Source organism: Cryptomeria japonica, chromosome 9 (assembly GCF_030272615.1).
Source record: "Cryptomeria japonica chromosome 9, Sugi_1.0, whole genome shotgun sequence".
Classification (NCBI taxonomy): Eukaryota; Viridiplantae; Streptophyta; class Pinopsida; order Cupressales; family Cupressaceae; genus Cryptomeria; species Cryptomeria japonica.
In genome coordinates this window covers 387,613,046-387,638,248 of record NC_081413.1, presented here as the reverse complement: position 1 = coordinate 387,638,248, position 25,203 = coordinate 387,613,046, and the positions used below count along the sequence as shown (strand labels likewise).

The following is a 25,203-nucleotide window of genomic DNA, read 5'->3' as shown; positions in this document are numbered from 1 at the left end:
AATATCCTTTAGGTAACTAATATTATCTTCAAACTATTTATTTTGATTTTCATCATATCCTTTCCATGTGCATTTCCCTTGGTTTTAGTCCCATTTTTTCTTTATTTTATTCAAAACAAAATTTATAGATGCTTCTACTTGTCTCATCACTCATTAATTGTTTGGGATTTTCATTCCATTCACCAAGGTTGGTATCTATTCTAAGACTTTGTGTCATGGCCAAGCTAAATGATTTGCCTCTAGTTTCTCTCCAATCTAGTCACCTAGTAGCATGTGAAATCTATCTCTTCCTAATTATTATTCTCTCCATCTTGTTAATGACCATTTCATTAATGAATCCTTCCTCATAATTTTGGATAAGTGAGACAATGTTAGCTCAAGGAATCTTTTCAATCCTCTTTCAAGATTCTTTCCCAAGTAATAATCTTGCATATTGGAAAATAAATTATGCTTCTATTTTTCCAAGCTACTCTTCCTTATAATGTTTAGATTTATTCTAAAGTGCTCATTGTGACTCATGTTTACTACTCTTCCTATTAGTCTCATTCCAATATCTCCTACAAAAATATGGAATGATTACATTTATATTTTATTTGTGTCTCCTAAATATCCACAAAATTTGGAACAATAATACAATTTTTTAATAATATTTAATTGTAAAAGAAAGGATTAAAATGGAACTAAACACTCTAAATAAATTAAATCAGGGTTAAAGGGATAAACTAGGATCAATTCATGAAGGCAAGATCTGTTATCTCAAAATTAATAGATTCATGCAAGAAAAGAAATATTAAATCTAGAGATAAAATTCTTGAAAAATTTAGCTAGCTAAAAGCGAAAGAATGTTGTCAAGCTCTCATTTTCGCACAGACTGGCAAAGGTTGTAGAGGAGAAATCACTATTGAACTTACCCCTGTCTAATATAACCCTATGTTGTCTAGGTCCCACAATAATTAGAAGATCCTAATTACTACTGTCCTAAACCTTGCATTGACCGTCACAATTTCACAGTGAATTGAGTTAATTAGTCCATTAGCGAGATTGGGAAAGAGTTTGGTATTGATTTAGGTGTTGGTGGAAGGTTTAAGGAGGTACACTATCATCATAATTAATGTTAGAGAGTGTTGTGTGAAGAAGAATGGCCACGAAAGGAGTGACTGTCCTAAGTGCTTAAGACTGTCAAAAAAAGTGAGTGTTGCAGCAATGAATCTTCCTTTGACCTTTGTGTGTTTGGGAGGGTAAAAACCCATGGTGGTATATGTTGAGTGGTTGGGAGGGTAAAGACCCACATATCAACTATCTACTTTGACATCCTAGCATGGTGTCCACCTACTCTAAAACCTTGTGGGCACTCTCTGTCTAATACTAACATATACATAACATGTGCCTCTCATATAAACCTATGTTGGCTAGGCCCCACCATAATTAGAAGATCCTAATTACTAAAAACACTAGATTCTCCCCTAAAAGGTTTTTGAGTCATAGAAGGCCTAGCTTGATAGCCCTATAGTCTCTCATACCTAAAATATCCTTGTGTCTATGATGGTCAAATGTGACTACCCTATGGCCCCTACTATGCTCTGGTAGACCTATGTCCCTAATATTGATACTATTGGGTTTTTCTTTGTAAATCATATAGTAAGTCTAAATTATCCTTTGAAGGATGGGGAGGCCTATGGACACTTTAGTCCCTTAATCAAGGTTGCAAACTTCTCTCATGCCTCTTGTGTCCTCCCATGTACCTCCTTTTCCATAAGAGACTTTGCCATAGCAACCCTAAAGTCATTTGGATTGGCCATGTGTAGGAAAACTAAAATTTTGGGCTTTCCACCCCTAATGAAATAATTGACAAGTAACTTGTCTTGAATGTAATCTACAAACTACAAGAACTCCAAAAACTAACTCTCATGTTGAGCCACTATGAAACCTTATTATGTAAATTGTGAAACTCATCTATGCATCTCTGTCAAAAATATTTTGAAATAGAACACACTTTGAAGCACTCCAAAATGGTATCTGGAGAGGGTTTCCAATGTGAGTTGGTGCATTTTATCCTCCCAGTACCACAAGGTGGAAGCAAGTCCTCTCAAAAATTGCATTGAAAATTATGCCTTTAGGTTGCTCACATATAGATGCAACCCAAAGCATAAGTCCAAGCTAATTAGTAAACAAGACTTATCCTCAACCCCATTTGTGGATCTTAAAAATGTAGAGGATTGGAGATGAAGCAACTCTCGAATATGATCCTTTGGCTCATGATATGTGCTTGATGTAGTCTATACCTCTTATATTTATGCATGATGTATATATGTGCTCTCACGGTTCTGCAGCAAGGATTTTCTGTCACTACCATATATACCAGCATCCATAATTAGGATATATTTTACATAATGGCACTCGATCACGTAGATTTAGGTCATCCATCCCCTTAATTAGGATATATTTTAAATATGGAAAGTAGTGTTAATATGTTTCAGGCTAACTGTATTGTTCATTATTTAAAATGCAGTGTTTAAATAATACATGATTGTAGGATTGTTCAACAGTTTAGGTCTTGTAAGAAATTCTTCTTTTAAATCGATCATATCATATTATAGAAACCTCTCACCATCTCTGCTATTGCCAATTAATCTGATAAATATATTATAAAATTTGAATCTAAATATTTGAATATGTATAACAATGAATTTGTTGATTATACCCTACCTTTTTCCTGCAGTGATTAAACCATTCCTACATCCTGCAACGATTAAACCCACAGGGAACTATGTCCACCTCCCTCTTTCATGTTCATCGAGGGATGACCCCTACCTACATGTTCCCTATTGTGATCCCCATTGTGATCCCCTAATATGCCCCGAGACAACACGAACTAAGATACCTTGGGAGGGCCTTTAGGTAGGCACTCGTTCGCTCGACCGGGAAGGGATGCTTACGCGAATAGTTGTGGTTGAAGCTAGCGAAGATGGATAGAGATTCAATAGTGTGGTATATATGTTTTCAAAATGTGGAAGCATCCGTGAAGCGGGTGAGCTATTTGACAGAATGCCTCAAAGAGATATCATTTCGTGGAACACAATGATGGGAATGGTGAATACTCAATGCTAAAGGAAAAGAACCATAAAATTCATTTATCTACTTGATATTGGAGCACAAGTCTTAGGATAAAAACCTATCAAGAGCCTAGAATTGAGGGTTAATCATTTTGCCAAATCACTTGGAGTTGTGATCCAAGCTTCCTCTATTTTGAACTGTTTTGATATTAGGGCCTTGCTCTTAGCCTCGTCAAAATACTTGATCCCAAATAGACTCATTCACCTCTAAACCAAAAACCCAATAACACTTCCAACATTATTAAATATTTAATAAACTTTTCAAAAGACCTTTTTGTTATTTATGGGAATTTTTTAACAATTACATAATTCTCATATAGACTGGAATAGAACAATAAACATATGTAAAAGATTTGTCCACAACAACATCTACTACTGAAAGTTTGCACCATTACATGCACCTGCAAATTCATATATTAACATAAACACGATACAAGACAATAATAATTTGAAATAAATGTCCACCGCACATCCGATCTCCTTCAAGATAAGCATTAAAATATGAAGTACACAACCTATCTTCCCTACAATAAGGAAAATACAAATTATCTAACACCAGAAGACGTAATCAACTTCACTCCAATGGCTTCTTGAAAACCAAAGCAGGATCTATCTAGCAATAGTTGGAAATTTTTCAAGCCATTTAAAATAATGTCTCCCATCACCAATGACTGATTGATCAATGTCGGCTAGTGTCTGCCTCCACTTCCACCGAATCATACTCCATTGCCACTTCTAGCCTGACATGGCAGTGACATCGGATATACAACATAGAGGAAGCTCTTATTGCGAGTGAACTTCTTCCTTCGTCCGTAGATTTTTTTGCGGGTGAACTTCTTCCTCCGTTCGTAGCTCTTAATGTTATTGACGAAGGCCCGGGCGTCACCGTTTACACAGCCCATTTTGGACTCCCTTTTGGTCGTCCTCGCTAGTTATATTGTGCCAGCCCTTGGCACTTTGTGCCCGTGATTATAGGACCCGCTCCTTACACACCCCGGTAAAACCAGCGGTCAATATGCCGGTAAGGCTCTGAAAAAATGATATCATACATGCCCATAAAATCAGTAAACATCATCCAGCAATGAAAGACAGTAACTCAGGCTATTCAGAGCTTTGTGGTATTTAATGAATCCCATAAACCAGAACTTGTGATTGTCCACAGTTACCACCTCAATATACTTTTTCACAGGATCATCCATGCTCACCGACGATTCCACAGCCTTCACCTTCGCCACCGGTATCAACACCTACATGCAAAACCAGTGACAAATCCGTCATCTGATAGAAATAAATGGGTGCACATTTACTTTCTGTTGCTTGAGATGCGATTAATTTAACTCACTCTGTAGTAAGCCCAGTGCTTTTTCCCTGAGGAAAGAAGCAAGGAAAGCTGGCAGTCGCTGCAGAATGAAACATTATGCGTTGAAATGAAGAGGGTTCCGCCCACTGGACTAGTCGAAGTTGACAAATAACAGGCGTAGGTTTTTCTTAATTTTTCGTGGGGTGTGCACTTCGTGCCCCCGTTCCCTGCTGCGACCATGTTTGTCACACCAATGATCTTCCCCGCCATGATTAAACCCACAGGTTTGCTACAGAGGCGGGACGAATGAGAGGCGGGATTTTGTAAAGAAGCAGGATTTATGAAATGACTTGGTCTTTTTTTTTTTTTAAGTAATGCACACGATCGTTGGAATTTTGATGAACACGGGCACTTTTTCTAAAAAAACCCAAATGTAACTGCCAATTCCTTCTCTGTCGAAACCAAATGTTGCATTATCGTCGGAATTCCAACGAAATCGGGCATTTTAAAAAAATAAATTCAAGTTTGATCACAATATACCTTCTCCGTCGGAAACCTCCGTCAAAATTTTAGGCTAAATGTATTAGTGCAAATATGACATTGAGAATCCATTGCGTGAGACTCAGTGGCTATATTCTGATGAGATATTGGGTGTGTACCTGAGTCTGCAAGAAAAGGTTTTCTTCTCTAAGCCAACTTCCGTAGGGTTAGAGTGTTGTGCTTGAAGTCATTATACATCTTGCGTGTTTTCTGTGTTTTCATCCTTGAAACTGAAACTGAAATATTGAAACTAGAGAAAACAAATCAACAACTTCAACAAATCAGTGATCAAAACTCTATCCATGTCAAAAACTGGTCTCTATCAGTTGTCAAAACTCAGTCCTAGTCAAAAACTGGTCTCTATCAGTCATCAAAACTCTCTATGTCAGAATCTCATCTCTGTCCAATACATTGTCATACGAGTCTACTGAATTATCGTCTGGCTATATACCTATTGTCGTACGAGTCTTAATTGGTCCTGTCAGTTTGTCATCTGGTCCTATAATAATTGTCGTCTGAGTATACAGAATTGTCATTCTATTACTAGAAAATTGTCATCTAGCAAATAGCATATTGTCATATGAATAATCATCATACTCATCAGATTGTCTTCTGGAGGTTATTAAACTATCGTGCGAGTTTAGGCAGCAACTCGTATGAGAAACTGCCTCTATCCTCTGAGAACTGCTAAATTGTCGTTTGGGTTTGAAAACTCTGTCGTATGAATTCCTGATTTTGTTAGTCTAGAAACTTGTATGTCTACACACTTTTCCAGAACAGTCAAACTTGCCTAATCAGTCTACAACGAACAAAAAACTGGTCATCATAATTCTGTACATAAACAATCTTGATACTGTACCCCTTCTATTGTGTGGCACAATTTTGTCGATCATCTTTCAGCTACTTCAATCAACTACTTATCAAACTAAATCAAACTAAGTTACTTAAATCACATCTTATACAGGATAGATCGTTCCTAAAGCTAGACTAAGTCTTAGCCACTTCTCTCAAATCACTATGTTAAACGAGCAAATAGCTTCAATTTGATCTTGAATTCTACATCACATCTAGCTCTCAATCATATCAGTTATAAATGCGTATTCAAACTAGAAGTTATCACAAGACAGATACCAAAGGTAAAGGATCGTCCTTTTCATTAAAAGACAATCCATTCTTCATAGAGGACCCTATCTCTAATAAACCTTCATCATCAAATTTACCAATTTTTTATCAACCCTTATCTCCCATCATGTCTGGAGAAAGGCAAGAAAGACAAGCTGCTAAACACGATACTTATGCCAATCTCAACACCCATGCTAATGAAAGTGATTCCTTGTCTAGCAAGTCTGAAACCTCTGAACCTACAAAAACTATTATAAATAGTTGTCAAAAGGATAAAGATTTCTGAAAAATGATAGATTATCATGGCTAGAGAAAAGAAGTTTATTTTCTAGAGCTAACAAAACAAGGCGCTAAACTCCCTACTAATTATAATGTTGAAACCCTTATCACTAAAGAGGAAGATACACCCTTAGCGTTGGTAAACAAACAATTACAAGCATTACAGACTGAAATCACATAAATGAAAAACAAGGATAAATCATCAAAGCAATATTCTCTAGACACGATATGCCTGTTCCCATTTGACAAAAACCTTTACATGCCTCTATTTCCTTCAAGAGTGGAGATTCCTAAGTTTGACAAATATGACGGCAATACAGATCCTCAAGACCATGTCAGAGAATTTTGTGCTTTATGTATGGAGTTCATGCACAAACAAACATATCTCATGCGCCTTTTCCTGAGGAGTTTAGGAGGACAAGCTATGGAATGGTTTTCAAGCCTACATATGGGAATTAAAACTTTTGAGGAATTAATCAAATTGTTTCTCCAACAATACTCCTATAATATTCATCATACAGTCACTATGATCGAGCTTTGCAATAGCAAACAGAAAACAAGAGAACCTTTCCTCACTTTTCTTCAATGTTGGAGAAAGATGTTCTATAATGCCCCGCTAGGAACCCTGAAGGAAAACCCACAAACAAAGGTGAAACACTATATTTTTTTTAAAAGTATAAACATAATAAGTGAATTTACACAACATGCACAATAACACAAGCGAAAGACTTACACCAGAATTCCTTAAGGGTTACCAACGGAGAATTAACTTCAGAAGATAAATTCCACAATAACCATAAATCCAAATATACATCATAACTCAATGATCACAAGAAGCCATGAGCAAATAAAGATACACCATTGAAAGATTGAAAGGATACATTATAATTACACTTCAATAAGCATGTACAAATATCATAAAGGAAACTGGTAAAAACATCCCCACATAGGATTACATTGCTCTTCCAATACATAGCTTCTCAATATACATACAAAGATACAACTCAACCAAATACAAAGTTACATAAGATCAAAATTACAATGACCGAATAGGTCTCCAAATAACAATAATCTCCAAACATGAGATGAATCGTGAGCCACAAACCACAAGAATACCTGTGAAGCCAATCCTCACATGATGGTACAAATCGAAACATCCGATGGGAAGTGGAACTACCACCCGACCATGTAATTCCCAAAATGGAATCACCTTACCGTGCTAGGAGATAGCTGAGGACCCTCAAAACAAGTATAAGCATGACATGGTCGACAAAACAATACGAATCCATGACAACACAATAGACTCCACAAAATCCAAGTGACTTAACATCACAAACACACAAGTGAACCAAATGAGAGAGTTTCATCGGATAGCTTAAGATGGATACCATGGTATAATCTCCATTGGTCCCGGCTCACTGTCCTGGTAACCTCTAGTGAACCTCCGGTTCCAACTAAGACTCATGCGGACCCTACCAGCCTTTCGTGAAGACAAGGTGGTCGGCTTGCCATTCCAGGCCTTCTCACAACAAGATGAGCCTCAGTACAAGCACTCACCTAGGCGCGAGGTACAATTATCTTTATTAATGTTATGAAACTACCCACTTAATCAATTCATTAGATTACCAGCTATTATCTGACTTTTGCTGGGTCGTAATGCCTACCACTTTGGGCACAACCCCCAAGCGGAAGACACTCTCTCAAAGGACACTAAACAAACAAGGTCACTCCTCGAGGACCTTATGGTGAAGTAGACAGCCATAACCACCACTATCAGAAACAAGTGGTTAACAAGGACATATTGACTCTTGGATAACCATAAGGAAAAGACACTAAATGTTTAAGACAACAAAGCCAACATATATCACTTGGTCAAAGGTACGAAATACACCACCACAGGACGACTGAACTAGAGACCAAAAATAACACATATACACTTGCAAGGACAACTAATACTCTAAGTCCGCACTCAGACAATCTTTTAAAAAAGCAACATCATAAACACTTGCAACATCATTGATTGAAAATTAAATAAAACACTCTTTCCAATAGTCACATTATTCAATTTCCAAATCAATATTCCATCAAAAATGAAATCCACATTAAACATTCAATCGAATAAAAACATGAATTCCAAACAGGCATATCAATTCGTTTCCAGAATATACCCAAATTAATCAATTTGAATTCTTAATTCATGCCTTGATTTCCATTGATAAATTTATTAACCACATAATAAAAATCACATGAAAATCACCTTTTATTTTTATTCAACACAAAATCCATTCTAAATTATATTTCATTTAACACCAAAAACCACTCTAAAATATATTTCATTTAACAAAAATTAACTTAATAGCCCTAACCAATTTGAATTGGTAAAGTACATGGTTACGCGGGGGTTAAACTAACCCGCAACAGTGCCGCTGTTGGGGGCCGCAGGCACTACCTGCCGGTAGTACTGCTGCCGACCGGTAGCAGGCACTATCGACCGGTAGCGCTGCTGCCGACCGGTAGCAGGCACTATCGACCGGTAGCGCTGCTGCCGACCGGTAGCAGGCACTACCGTCCGGTAGAATTGCTACCAACTGGTAGCGGTGCCTACCGACTGGTAGTGCTACTAACATTCGGTAGCAGTAGCTACCGACATGTAGTACTGCTACCGCGTAGTAGTACTGCTGACTGGCAATACTGCTACCTGTGGGCAGCAGAGACTACCGACCTGCATGGTGGGACTAGCCCACCACGGGGTGGGGTAAGGCAAGGATAACAAAAAAAATAAAATACATGACTCCAAGGCATTAAAATCAACACTCCACCCAATCGTTTAAAACAAGTAAACGATTCATTTCTGGAACATTTCACGGGCACACACATACACAGTGCTAAATCCAGTTTCACATGGAAACTTACCAATATGACAAATGGTGAAATAAAATCCCATGAAAACCCCAAATCTTGGACAACAAGATACTAGGAAGTACACAACAAGCTAAATCTGGTTCATTCTTTCCAAATAGAAGAGGTAAAACAAGAAATTGATTTTCAAGATCAAACACATAGCAGATAGAGAAATGAACCATTTCCTTCCTAAATGCAACCATATGATATAGATTTCACAAAACCAACAACTATAAACACTCTTTCTTCCATTCCAATCATTCCACAAGCATCTACAGGAAGATTTGCATAATTTCCCCACACAGGAAGCAAACTGAAAATTTCAAATAACAAATTCAAAACAAGAAGAGAACCTCCAACCTTGAAGCAATAGCAAGCAAAGAGATGAAGAATTTTCTAGTCTTGCAAACCAGGTCGAATTTCTAGTTCCTCTAGGAAGTTTTCCAGAATTTCTCTCCAAAAAATCCCTCTCTTCCTTCTTCCAGTGAATCTTAGGAATAGCATGAAAATTATCTTTTAACCTAAACTTTCGAGGTTAAAAAGTTATTCAATCCAATCAGATTTAAATATTTAAAAAGTAAAAACAACCATATTTACTCCTTTTTCAAAAATAATTCTTTTCCAATAATTAAAATGAAAAGGTCAAATGGAAAAGTAAAAAGGAAAGTTTTTATTAATTTTTATTTCCAAAAATACTTTCTTTCAACATAATCATTTAACATTTAAATGGCTAGGCAATTATTTATTTCCTTCCAAAATATACCAATGCACCATACAAAATAAATAAGCCATTTATCCATTTAGTCTAGCCAATCATTAATTTAATTAAATCAATAATCATAGAGCATAATAATCAACTAATTATGCCAACATAAGATAACATCATCCATTTAAATTAAATAACCATTTAAATGAATGAAAACACGCAAAACCAAGAATAATCAAATGATGACTCTCAAATGACCAAACCAAGGCACCATGACTCACATACCACCCAGACGAGACAAGACAACCGACTGACAACACTAAGATCCCATAGGACCCTTACCTGGTCTATGGTACGACCCATGAGGATCAAATCCCGATACTGAAGGATGCACACAGGCTCCATGGAAAGCTGCCTGTCCTCGACTTGCAAAGCGTTCCAATCAAGAACATGGGTCACATCAAAATGATAAGGACGAAGAACAAAAACATGAAAGACATCATGGATGCGGGATAGACTTAGTGGCAAGGCAAGACGGTAGGCAACAGGTCCTATCCTCTCAAGGATCTCAAAAGGGCCTACAAAATGAGGCGCCAACTTAGAACCCTTTCCATAACGGATCAAACTCTTCCGTGGATTCACTCTAAAAAACACACGGTCACCAACTGAAAATTGGTGATCGACCCTATGGGCATCAACATTATTTTTCTACCTATTCTGAGTAGCTACCAAATGCCCACGGATTTTCTCAACCTACTACTCCATCTCACGAAGAAAATCCGGGCCTAAAGACACCCTATCCTCCAACCGATCCCAACTCAAAGGAGTACGGCAAGGATGACCATACAAAGCCTGGAAGAGAGAGACATGCCTATAGAATTGTGATATCCGTTTTTATAAGAAAACTCCACAAGCCAAATATATTCCTCCCAGCGCGATTGCTGGTCCATAACATACATGTAAAGCATGTCCTCCAAGACCTGATTCATATGCTCAGTCTGACCATCGGTCTCTAGGTGATAGCTGAACTGAAGTTCAACTGGGTTCCCAAAGCATGCTGAAGAGAGGTCCACAAGGCTGAAGTAAAGAGCAGGTCTATATCAGAAATGATCCACCTTGGGATCCCATGCAACCTAACCACATCTTCCAAGAAAACACATGCCACAACTGCTGCCGTATAAGAAGATCGAATAGGCACAAAATGAGCAACTTTGGCCAATCTATCAACAATGACCATGATGGCATCATGACGATGTGAAGAAATAGGCAACCCTACTATGAAATCCATGGAAATGATATCCCATTTCCAATCCGGTATCAAATTAGGCTGTAAAAGACCTACAGGGTGTTGATGCTCCGCCTTCACCCACTGACATTCCAAGCACTTGGACATAAAATCAGCAATGTCACGTTTCATACCAGCCCAATGATATAACTGTCTAAGATCAGTGTGCATCTTCTTGACACCAGGGTGTGCTGAATAAGGTGAACGATGGGCCTCAGTCATGATCAAAATGTGAAGACCCTCCAGAGGAGGTACATAGATCCATCCAAGATGTCGAAGAAGACCATCTGACTCGAGAGCAAATCCAGAATATTTACCCTCCAATGGTTCTCCAGACTCCGCCACAACTCTAACATCTTGATACCAAGTGTCCTGAGGAAGAACTCTAAGAATTCTCTCACTCAAGACCACACCAAGGGACAATGCTGCAACCTCATGCCGCCTACGACTCAAAGAATCTACCACTACATTCTCTTTCCCCCGAATATAACGAACCTCAAAATCATACTCGCAGAGGAATTCCATCATCTTCGCTGTCAAGCATTCAAGTACGGCTACGTGAAAATATACTGCAAACTGTGGTGATCACTATGTAGCTCAAACTGACGCAGGAAATGTCTCCAACAAACTAATGCATGCACTAGAGAAGCCAACTCCAAGTCATGAACTGGATATTTCAACTCGTGATCCTTGAGTTTACGAGACTCATAGGCAACCACACATCCATCCTGCATAAGCACCACACCTATACCTTCTAAAGAGGCATCTATGCATACCATGAAATCTTTGGATGGGTTAGGAACTGCCAAAATTGGAGCACTAACAAGGAGTTCCTTCAAGGTACGAAAAGTTGATTCACACTGCTCTGACCAAACAAACTTCTTCCCCTTCCTCTAAAAAGAAGTAATCAGATGGCCTATCAGAGAGAAACTCTGAACAAAGCGACGGTAATATCCGACCAAACCCATGAAACTTTGAACCTCAGAAATATTGGTCGATGCTGGCCATTCAACAATGGCTTGGGTCTTAGAAGGATCCACGAATACACCTTCTCCTGAAACTATATGACCAAGATAGCTCACCTCTAACTGGAAGAAATTACACTTAGCCAAATTTGCAAAAAGCTGATTCTCCCTCAAGCAGTGCAATACCTAACGCAAGTGACCCTCATGCTCTTCCATAGATCTAGAATATATCAATATGTCATCCAAGAACATAAGGACAAAGTGGTCAAGGTAGGTATGAAAAACCCCCTTCATAAGACTCATGAACACTGAAGGCGCGTTCGTCAACCCAAATGGCACCACTGTGAACTCATAGTGACCATAACGAGTACGAAATGCAATCCCTTCACCTGATCGAAAAGATCATCTATCTGAGGCAATGGATATCGGTTCCGGATGGTTACTTTAATCAACTGTCGATAATCAATGCATAATCAAAGAGAACCATCCTTCTTCTTAACGAAGATAACTGACGCACCCCAAGGAGAAACACTAGGACAAATGAATCCCTTGGCCAACAACTCCTCAACCTGCAACTTCAACTCACTCAGTTCTTGAGTAGTCATCTTATATGGTTCTCTCGAAATAGGTTCTGCACTAGGAACCAAGTCAATGCGAAAATCTATGTCTCACTTCAAAGGCATACCGGGAATATCCAAAGGAAACACATCAGCATACTCTTGAAGAATAGGGTGACCATCAAGAGAAACTTCTCGACTCTCTTCCTCATCCAAATCCTCAAGAGCAACTACAAAAAGCTGACACCCTTGACGCATGCACCGCCTGAGTTGCATAGTGGAAATCATACGTAAGGATATCAATCGCTGCACTCCAATGATCTCCACTTTCCTGCCATGGTCTTCTAAACACTCTACTATCTTCAGACGACAGTCTACATGAGCGTTGTGAGATGATAACCAATCCATCCCCAACACAACTCCATAGGACCCCAAAGGAATGACTCGAAGGTCAACTGAAGTGACAAAGGGTCCTAGGTCCAACTCACAACTAGGAACGAAGGCATCTACCAACACTCGCACACCGGTAGCCAACTCTACTTGCCACCTATCTGCCTACTTAGCAGACATGAGCCCGCACCGCTCCACAATGGATGAAGAAATAAAAGAATCTGAAGAAACATAATCAAAAAGTACAGAGATAGGAATACCACACAACACACATATGGTCTATATTATGGTACTTTGATGCTAAGCTTGGTGGTCATCCACCGCTGCATATACTCTATGGGATCTACCTACATCCCCCACTGTCAGCTCTGATGCGACAAGCCTCCGGCCACCCATCTAATGAGGATGTCGAGGGCATTGAGCGGCCTTGTGGCCATATTGACCACAAGTGAAGAAAGCTCCTCGAACCGGTCCTCTACTCCCAGATGGTCCACTGGACTGCTGAAATCTCTCCCCACTAGTGGCTTGAGATGCTCCCTGAGAAGGCTTCCCTGGAAAGGTCTGCCTACTCTTTTGCCATTTCCTGCTCTTCCGAAACTGAGAGTTACCACCCTGCTGGCCCTGAGACTGCTTTGGTCTTGGTGGCTACTGCTGCTGCTACTAACCACCCTTAGCGGGTGCCTAAGGACCCCTAAAAGGTGCAACAGTCTAGGACTGATTCCCTCTCCCTCTAGACCCACTGAAAGGATCACTCCCAATCTGAACTCCAGACTAGTTGCCATGAGCACGGCTAAGGTTCTTCTCTACCAACCTAGCTTTTGCCATGACTACCTCTACTGAAGTAGGCTCAAAAACTCACACTCCTCCACTGATGCGATTATTAAGACCCCTCAAGAAGTGTTACACAAGCATAGCCTCATCATTGCTGATCCCGACATACTGTTTGAGCTCATAGAACCTGTGCTCAAACTGGTCCACTGACAACCCAAACTGGCGCAGAGCATATAACTCATCTGCTCGCAACTGCCTTCACTGGGGTGAGAGAAATTGTGCCCTAAATATCTCTAAGAAGATCTCCCAAGATGCGGTGTTAATGCTCATGCCAATACTCTCCTCCTCTAATCTCCACCAGATAGATGCAAAGCTCTCAAGATGCATGATTGTGCATCTTGCCTTGGTGTTGCTACTATAAGGATACATAGAAAAACACCAATCCAAACTGATAAGCCAGGTCTCTGCCTTGAGACCAGTACCTTTACCATCAAAGAAGGGAGGATTGGACCTCATCAAGTCCCTCATGTGCCCTATGACAACTAGGTCCTGGTCCACAGGGACCTCTCTCCTTCTAGGAGATCTCTCTCTCTCTCTCTAGAATCTGCTAAAATGATTCCTCTACCCGACCATGGATGGGCTGATCCACCTCGAGCCTAGGGCCGAGTCTAGCTAGCACCTCCTGAAACATCTTACGCAGCTCTTCCCTTTCGGGAACCTGCTCTATTGAATGCGGTTCCTCTTGGTGAACCAACTGATCTCTATCCACACTCGCATGATTGGGTGGTGGGGAAGGACTATGGTGGTTGGGACCTTGACCCCTTCCTCCTCTGCCTCTAGTGCGGCCACCAACATAGCCACCTCCCTTGGCTTTCCTAGCCATGACCTAACATTGCACAAGAGGAAAATAAAGTTCAGATCAAAGGCCAAGAAAGACATAAGGAAGTCACACCACAACACCTACACAAAAGGTCAAGGCAAATGGGCACACTACAAACCCAGAGTACCTAGTGTTGAAACATGGGCTCTGATACCAAGTTTAATGCCCCGCCAGGAACCCTGAAGGAAAACCCACAAACATGGGTGATTTTTTTTTTTTTTGTTTCAAAGTATAAACATAATAAGTGCATTTACACAACATGCACGATAACACAAGCGAAAGACTTACACCAGAATTCCTTAAGGATTACCAACGAAGAATTAACTTCAGAAGATAAATTCCACAATAACCATAAATCCAAATATACATCATAACTCAATGATCACAAGAAGCCATGAGCAAATAAAGATACACCATTGAAAGATTGAAAGGATACATTATAATTCCACTTCAATAAGCATGTACAAATATCATAAAGAAAACTGATAAAACATCCCCACATAGGATTACATTTCTCTTCTAATACATGGCTTCTCAATATACATACAAAGATACAACTCAACCAAATACAAGGATACATAAGATCAAAATTACAATGACCACATAGGTCTCCAAATAACAATAATCTCCAAACATGAGATGAATCGTGAGCCACGGACCATAGGAACACCTGAGAATCCAATCCTTGCATGATGGTACAAATCCGAACATTCGATGGGAAGTGGCACTACCACCTGACTATATAATTCCCAAAATGAAATCACCCCACCGTGCTAGGAGATAACTGAGGACCCTCAAACAAGCATAAGCATGACATGGTCGACAAACCAATATGACTCCATGACAACACAATAGACTCCATAAAATCCAGGTGACTTAATATCACAAACACACAAGTGAATGAAATGAGAGAGTGTCATTGCATAGCTTAAGATGGATACCATGCTATAACTTCCATAGGTCCCGACTCAAAATCCTGGTAACCTCTCTCGAACCTCTAGTTCCAACTAAGACTCATGCGGACCCTACCAGCCTTTTGTGAAGACAAGGTGGTCAGTTTGCCATTCCAGGCCTTCTCACAACATGATGAGCCTCTGTACAAGCACTCACCCAGGCGTGAGGTACAATTATCTTTATTAATGTTATGAAACTACCCACTTAATCAATTCATTAGATTATTAGTTATTATCTGACTTTCACTGGGTCGTAATGCCTACCACTTTGGGCACAACCCCCAAGCGAAAGCCACTCTCTCAAAGGACACTAAACAAACAAGGTCACTCCCTGAGGAACCTATGGCGAAGCAGACAACCATAACCACCACTATCAGAAACAAGTGGTTAACAAGGACATATTGACTCTTGGCTAACCATAAGGCAAAGACACTACATGGTTAAGACAACAAAGCCAACATATATCACTTGGTCAAAGATACCAAATACGCCACCACAGGATGATTGAACCACAGACCAGAAATAACACATATACACTTGCAAGGATAGCTAATACTCTAAGTCCGCACTCAAACAATATTTTATAAAGGCAACATCATAAACACTTGCAACATCATTGATTGAAAATTAAATAAAACACTCTTTCCAGCAGTCACATTATTCAATTTCCAAATCAATATTCCATCAGAAATGAAATCCACATTAAACATTCAACCGAATAAAAACATGAATTCCAAATAGGCATATTAATTCATTTCCATAATATACCCAAATTAATCAATTTGAATTCTTAATTCATGCCTTGATTTCCATTGATAAATTTATCAACCACATAATAAAAATCACATGAAAATCACCTTTTATTTTTATTCAACACAAAATCCATTCTAAATTATATTTCATTTAACACCAAAAACTACTCTAAAATATATTTCATTTAACAAAAATTAACTTAATAGCACTAACTGATTTGAACCAGTAAAGTACATGGTTACACGAGGGTTAAACGAACCAGCAGCAGTGCCGCTGTCGGGGGCCGCAGGCACTTCCTGTCGGTAGTACTGCTGCCAACCGATAGCAAGCACTACCGACCGGTAGCAGGCACTACCATCCGGTAGCACCGCTACCAACTGGTAGCGGCTACTACCAACCGATAGTGTTGCTATCGTTCGGTAGCAGTAGCTATCAACCAGTAGTACTGCTACTGTGTAGCAGTACTTCCGACTGGTAGTACTACTACCTGCGGGCAGGAGAGACTACTGACCCGTGTGGTGGAACTAGCCTGCCACAGGGTGGTGTAAGGAAAGGATAATAAAACAAATAAAATACATGCCTCCAAGGCATTCAAATCAACACTCCACCCAATCGTTTAAAACAAGAAAATGATTCATTTCCAAAACATTTCACAGGCACACACATACATAGTGCCAAACCCAATTTCACATGGAAACTTACCAATATGGCAAATGGTGAAATAAAATCCCATGAAAACCCCAAATCTTGGACAACAAGATACTAGGAAGTACACAACAAGCTAAATCTGGTTCATTCTTTCCAAATAGAAGAGGTCAAACAAGAAATTGATTATCAAGATCAAACACCCAACAGATAGAGAAATGAACCATTTCCTTCCTAAATGCAACCATATGATATAGATTTCACAAAACCAACAACAATAAACACTCTTTCTTCCATTCCAATCATTCCACAATCATCTACAGGCTGATTTGCATAATTTCCGCACATAGGAAGCAAACTGAAAATTTTCTAATAAAAAATTCAAAACAAGAGAACCTCCAACCTTGAAGCAATAGCAAGCAAAGAGATGAAGAATTTTCCAGTCTTGCAAAACAGGTTGAATTTCCAGTTCCTCCAAGATGTTTTCCATAATTTCTCTCCAAAAAATCCCTCTCTTCCTTCTTCCCATGAATCTTAGGAATAGCATGAAAATTATCTTTTAACCTAAACTTTTTAGGTTAAAAATTTATTCCATCCAATCAGATTTAAATATTTAAAAAGGAAAAACAATCAGATTTACTCCTTTTTAAAAAATAATTCTTTTCCAATAATTAAAATGAAAAGGTCAAATGGAAAAGTAAAAAGGAAGGTTTTTATTAATTTCTATATCCAAAAATACTTTCTTTCAACATAATCATTTAAGATTTAAATGGTTAGGCAATTATTTAGTTCCTTCCACAATATACCAATGCACCATACAAAATAAATAAGCCATTTATCCATTTAGTCTAGCCAATCATTAATTTAATTAAATCAATAATCATAGAGCATAATAATCAACTAATTACGCCAACATAAGATAAAATCATCCATTTAGATTAAATAACCATTCAAATGAATGAAAACACGCAAAACCAAGAATTATCAAATGACGACTCTCAAATGACCAAACCAAGACACCATGACTCACATACCAGCTAGATGGGACAAGACAACCGACTGACAACACTCACACGAGTGTAACTGCGGGTCAAGCTAGGGTACCACAACTATCTCCTCCACTCCCATCAGATATAAAAGGCATGCTCAGACCTGTGAAACCAGGTGGAGTCAATACCCCATACCTACCCGGTACTAGTACCTGTAATGTCCTGCACCAAAGAACCACATATGTATATAGACCAATATATACAGACATGGCACACACACCGATGAAGGAGAATTGTGACGTTCCCTAACTCACCGGAGTGAGTGAAGGAAAATCGTCCCCTTGCATCTCAATACACTTGCAAACACACAACATATAAATAATGCATCACAATGTAAGGTAAAAGTGTCAGTCCATGATAATGATCCATAAAATAACATAAATCAAAGCACTGAGATATTGCATAAAATCATACACCACAGATCCAGATAAAGTGTGAAATAACATCACATAACATACGAATCAATATACAATAATGTTCCACTGAACAACCACAAAAGTAAATCAAAATATACAAAAAGAGGTTGATCAAGGAGGGGTACTATATGTTCTCTAGATATTCACAACCTATTCTAGATTCTGAGAAGATGGATATCTTGGTCAATAACCTGATCCTTGAATTGAAATACAATATCCAAATGCAAGTGTACCCTTCATTCAACAAAATGTTAGATAGTACCCTCAGAATGGAAGATGTGCTTATAAAGAAAGGAGATATATCACTTTGGAAAGAAACACAACAAGGCTCTAGTTTCAAAGAAGAGAACAAATACTAGAAATATGGAAAAGATAACAACATAAACGTTGTTAATGATAGAGTGGTAGATACTGTTAAAACAAAATCAATACTCACAATATTTAATCTGGCTAGTGGCACACAAGCACTCAAAGCAGCTGAAACTACGGCAGAAAATCCTCCAAAGAAATCAAAGGAGTGGTTTAAGGAAAAGCCTTGGCTTTCAAAGCCTAAACGCGATTTCACTCCTCTGGAACAATCATATGAATCAACTCTTAAAACTTTATTGGCAAATGATTGGATAACGTTGCCATACAACTCTAGACCATATGATCTAGAAGTTAAACCCAAATGGTGGAGGGAAAACGAGTACTGTGAATATCATCGAAACAAGGGTCATACAACAAACAATTGCATGAAGCTCATACATGAGATTCAAGACCTCATCGATGCTAGAAAAATTGTTGTTGGAAATCACACGACTAATGTTGATCACAAAGATTTTAAAGATCCATTACCTGCTTATGAACAAGGTGATTCCTCAAAATCTAAGGGAGGTGCCAAAGTCAATTACACCTACACTAATAATGACAATATGATCAACATGATTGAATCTTCCCAATTAGAGTATTGCAACATGATTATAATCAAAGATAAACAAAATAAAACACAAACAACAAATGGTGTAACCCGCGCTCAAAAGAAAGTTACTCTCAAAGGAGCTAGTTCCTCAACTCCTGATCAAACAACATAAAACCTACCGACTTCTTCAAACAGACAACCAGATATGATCACAAATAAATCTAAGCAGATGGCTTCATCATCTTCTCCTGGTTATAGCATTGTCAAACAATTGAAACAAACTACCGTTCAAATCTCCATATTTGAATTGCTTAAGATCTCATCTGCTCATAGAGAGATCTTGGACAAAGATTTTCTCACTACTAATGTCCCCAAAGATTTAGATGTAGATCAATTTCAATCTATGGTGGGTCACCTGACTTCACCTCATTACCTCACCTTCTCTGAAGAAGATGACAAATCACTAAATTGTTGGCATTATGTGAACTGGTATGTGGACATAATGACATTGTATGTTGTCATTGATGTCAATATGTTGAAGAGGTATGAACCGGCATATGTGAGAACCAATATAACACTATGAACCGACATTTGTGCCAAAGTGAAGTGGTGTGCTTGTTCAAGATGAACCGACATATGGTTATGAGAACTGACACATGGAAGCATTGTATGACTACCGGTTGGTAGTCTCAACTTCAGGGTTTCCGGTTGAAGTGCTTCAAGCCTGTATGGCTCAACCGATGATCTTTGTGTAATGAGTAAGTAGTATAACAAAGAACAGATCATGTTGCCACGTTAGCCTTGCACGCGTGAAGGATCTTGCATGAAGAAGACTATCCCTATCTACTTCGAGAATGTGCAAAGTTTCTAAATGGTGAAAACGCATGATGGATTATCAGCCGCCATGAAATCGGTGGATAATGAACGATGGAGAATGTCTTGAGATTTATTCAAGATCTGCTGCATTTAATAGAGTATGATCAACGATCAAGATTGAACTATTTGAATTCCTTAACCTAACAGGTCTAGGGTTTAGGGTTTATGCTACCAACCTGTCTGTTGTCCTATAAGGTCAATGTTGTGATTCTTTTAGAGGTTGTTGGCAAAAGCTGTGTGTGAGTATCCAAGAGAAGGGATACGAGATCCTTGTCAGACCAGAAGAGAGAAGTGATACCTGCAGAGTGTAAGTGCAAAAGGTGAAGAGGAGCTTAAGCGGATCTGCATTGGCATTGAGTGCTATTACCAGAACATTGTAATACCTGTTGATCTCTAACCACCTCAACAGTTGGAAAATCCCCTAACAGGGTAGCCTTAATCGGCTTGCTATAAATCCCTTAACAGGGTAACTCAAAGTTATTGAGATTTGGAAAGCTACAGAGCTCTAGAAATCCTTTAGCTATTGAGTTCTTGAAATCCTCTAACAAGGTACCCTTAACAAGGTTTAACCCTTAACTGGGTATTGTAGCCATCCCTTAACCGGGTGATCTCTAATAGGATCGGTTCCTAGCAGAACCTTTTGTAATGTCTTTAATCGGACAAGGCTTCTAACAGAGCAGACTTCCAAAGAGTTCAACAACAAGCTTGTGGGTATTCATCCCCACTGTGGTTTTTCCCAGTTGGGTTTCCATGTGAAAAATATGTGTGTCATGTGTGATGCTTTTATCTTGTGATGCTTTGTTATTACCTGTTAAGCATATGATGGTTCTGTGTTTTATGCCTGTGAATAAAACATGTTGAGGTGAAGATATGATGATAGATTACCTGTTCATACATAAGGGTTAAATGGTAGTGTAGTTCTGAGTTGAGTGGAAAGCTCAGTGAGTAACCGATTTATGATTGTTTTAGTTGTTCTGAGTTTTACCGGTTGCACTCTATTTCAAACCGGTGTCACTATTTGCCAGTCATTTGGAGTGATTGTTGCTGAACCGGTTTAGGTCTGTATTTTGTCTGTATTGATTCGCCCCCCCCCCCCTCTGAGTACCGGTTTGGTACTATTCGTTCATCATTGAGTTATCAATTGGTATCAGTGCTCTCTAGGTCCTCTATGTTGTAAGCTCAACCGCTTGAGGTAAAGATCCCAATCAAATGATGAAGAGTGAAGGTCCAAAGTTTAACAGGGAAAATTTCGGTATATGGAAAGATAGGATGAAGATATTCATCAGAAGCATGGGTGCTCAACACTGGAGTTATGTTGAGAATGTCTATGTTGTCCCTACCAGTACTCTCACCGATGACCAAAAGAGAGAGATACAAGAAAATGGGCAAGTCATGGAAGCCCTTATTAGTAGTCTATCTGACATTGAGTTTATTGATGTTCAGGACAAGGTAAATCCCAAAGAGGTATGGGATTCTCTTGAAAATATCTATGGTGGTGATGAACATATAAAATAGGCTAAGGAAGAAAGTCTGAGAGGGAAGTTTGAAGATATGCCGATGGTTGAAGGCGAGACCATTCAGCAGTATGGAATAAGAATCAAAATAGTTGTTGGAGAAATCAAGAGTGCAGGTGGTAAAATAGAAGATTCCACTGTGGTAAGCAAAGTCCTGAGATCCCTATTGTTGGTCTATGCAATAAGGGTTGCTGCTATTCAAGAGCTGAGATCAATAGAAAAGACTAAGGTATCCTTGGACTCCATCATAGCCAAGTTGGCAGCCTATGAGCTAAATAGTTTTGATGGCAGTGTTCAAAAGATTGAATCAGTTTTTAAAGCCTCTGCTATACCATCCAGAAAAGGAAAAGAAGCTAGTACTAGTGGTGAACCTCGACAGAGCAGAGAAATGGATGATGAGGAGATTCTAACGGCATTTCAAGATCTCCTTGCCAGGAAGCTTCCTAAAGGAACCGGTAAATACAAAGGCTACCTTTGAAATGCTTTTCTTGTAACCGGATAGGACATATTGCTATAAACTGTCCTAATCGCGATAACAAGGACAAACCAGAAAGGTTCAGGAAATTCAAAGGAGGAAACCAGAGAAACTATTTTGTGGCAGTTGATGAAGGTGTCATAGATGAAGAATCAGAGGATGAAGAAAATGAAGATATTGTGTTTGTTGCTGTCAAAGAAGATGTGTCAGACAAGAAGGATCGTCTCCCGGTTTGATAATTCCAATGAGTGGATCATTGACAGTGGCTGTTCTCACCATATGACTGGTGATCGAAGCAAGTTTCTATCCTTGGAGGAGTATGATCGAGGTGTGGTTCTCTTTGGAAATGATGCACCATGCATGGTCAAAGGCAGAGGGTCCATCTCTCTGAATGGAAAGAGCAGTGCTGACAATGTATACTGGGTTGATGGTCTCAGACACAACCTTCTGAGTGTTGCCCAATTGAATGATAGTGGCCTCACTCTAGAATTCAAGAATGGAGTTTGCAGAATCAAAGGAAAAGATGGTGAATTGGTGGCCACCGGCATGCAGACCAAAGGTAACCTATTTCATCTGAATGCAAATATAAGTACATGTCTTATGGCTAAGTTTGATGATAGCTGGATATGGCATAGGAGACTCTGCCATGTAAACTTTGATAACATTGTGAAGGCTAGTAAGATCAAGGCAGTTAGAGGGTTGCCGGTGCTAAGCAAATCGGATAATACCTTGTGTAGAGAGTGTCAATTGGGGAAAATGTCATCCTCAACCTTTAAAGGTAAATCTTTCACTGCTGACAACTTGCTTGATCTTGTGCATATTGATTTGTGTGGTCCTATGAAAACTAGAAGTGTGCAGGGTGATAGGTACTTCATGATTCTCACTGATGACTACTCAAGAATGATGTGGGTCACATTCTTGAAAGACAAGTCTGAAGCCTTTGTGAAGTTCAAAGCTTTCAGAGCATTAGTGGAGAAGGAAAGTGGTAAAAGGATCAAGTGTCTCAGAACTGATCAAGGAGGGGAATTCACTTCCGGTGAATTCAACAAGTATTGTGAAGAATTTGGCATCAAGAGGCAACTGTCTACCCCCCAGACTCCACAACAGAATGGCCTAGCAGAGAGGAATAACCGGACTGTGGTTGAAGTAGCTAGAACCATGTTGATTCAAGGAAAGGTAGCTCACACCTTTTGGAGAGAAGCGGTGAGCACTGCAGTCTACACAATGAACCAGGTACTCATCAAGAAAGGTAAGGACAAAACTCCTTATGAGTATTGGACTGGTAAGACACTTGTGGTTAGCTACTTTAAGGTATTTGGTAGCAAATGTTACATCAAGAGGAGTGAACATCAGGGCAAATTTGAGGCTAAATGTGATGAGGGAATATTCCTAGGATATTCCACCAAGTGTAAAGCTCTCAAGTGTTACAACAATAGGACTTAGAGAATTATGGAAAGTATCAATGTAAGAGTTGATGAATCCTCTAAGAAATATAAGGAAACCGATAGTGAGGAAGCTATAAATGAACTGGTTGCAACCTTCTGGGAACCAATTGTCAGTCAACCAAGTACCAGTAACAATGTTCCTGAACCGGTGAATGCTAATACTGATGAAGATGAGGATGAAGAGGAAAAGCAAGAAGAACCAGTCAAGACCATTCCTCGGTATGTCAAGCTGAATCATGATCCTAAGAAGATCATAGGAGATAAGGATGTAGGAATCCTTACAAGAAGAAAGATTAGAGAAAACTCATGTATGATCTCTGAATTTGAGCCTAAATCATTCAAAGAGGCTCATAAAGATGAAGACTGGATCAAGGCAATGGAAGAGGAACTTGACCAGATAAAGAAAAATGGTACATGGTCCTTGGTACCCAGACTAGAGCATAAAAATGTCATTGGCACCAAATGGGCATTCAGAAACAAGCTGAATGAGGATGGCATAGTGATTGGAAATAAAGCCAGATTGGTGTGCAAAGGATATGCTCAAGAAGAAGGAGAAGACTATGGAGAAACCTTTGCTCCTGTAGCCAGATTGGAAGGGGTTCGTATGCTTCTTGCAACTTTTCAAGGCTTCAAAGTATATCAAATGGATGTAAAATCTGCATTCCTAAATGGTGTACTTGAAGAGGAGGTGTATATTGAGCAACCAAATGGATTTGCCCTATCCAAAGACAGTGACATGGTATGTAGGCTACATAAAGCCTTATATGGTCTAAAGCAAGCACCTAGGGCATGGTATGAGCGCCTACATTCCCATCTTGTGAAGATTGGATTTGAGAGAACAAGTGAAGATAGCAATATCTACTTGAAGTCTGAAGGAGATCAGATCTTGATCTGTGAGGTATTTGTTGATGACATTATCTTTGGTGGTGATGACAAGATGAGTCATGAGTTTGTTGATGAGATGAAGGAAGAGTTTGAGATGTCACTCATAGGGGAGCTTAAGTTCTTCATTGGACTACAGATTCAATAGATGAAGGATGGAATCTTTATCACTCAATCCAAATATGTCAAAGAGGTGTTGAAGACCTTTGGTATGGAAGATAGCAAACCAGTTGGTACACCGATGGTGACCGGTTGTAAACTATCCAAAGAGGATGACTCTGCATTGGTTGATGAGAAGGAATACCGATAAATGATTGGTAAGTTGCATTATGTAATACATAGCAGACCGGATATTGCACATGCAGTTGGCATTACTTCAAGGTTCCAGAAAAGTCCAAGAGAATCCCACTTGGTTGCAGTCAAGCGGATTCTTAGGTATCTGAAGGGAACTATTGACTATGGATTGTGGTATCCATATAGCAAGG

The 25,203-nt window shown here is 39.2% G+C and overlaps 1 protein-coding gene across 1 annotated transcript; it reads right to left on the bottom strand.

The window, feature by feature from the left end:
* Positions 1-4,174: 4,174 nt before the first annotated feature.
* On the bottom strand, positions 4,175-4,653 carry LOC131073810 (GEM-like protein 5). The gene is made up of 2 exons (XM_058010328.1): positions 4,456-4,653; positions 4,175-4,360 (listed from the first exon to the last, which is right to left on the bottom strand). Exons 1-2 carry the CDS (start codon positions 4,651-4,653, stop codon positions 4,175-4,177), a joined length of 384 nt encoding a protein of 127 aa, XP_057866311.1.
* Positions 4,654-25,203: the final 20,550 nt, after the last annotated feature.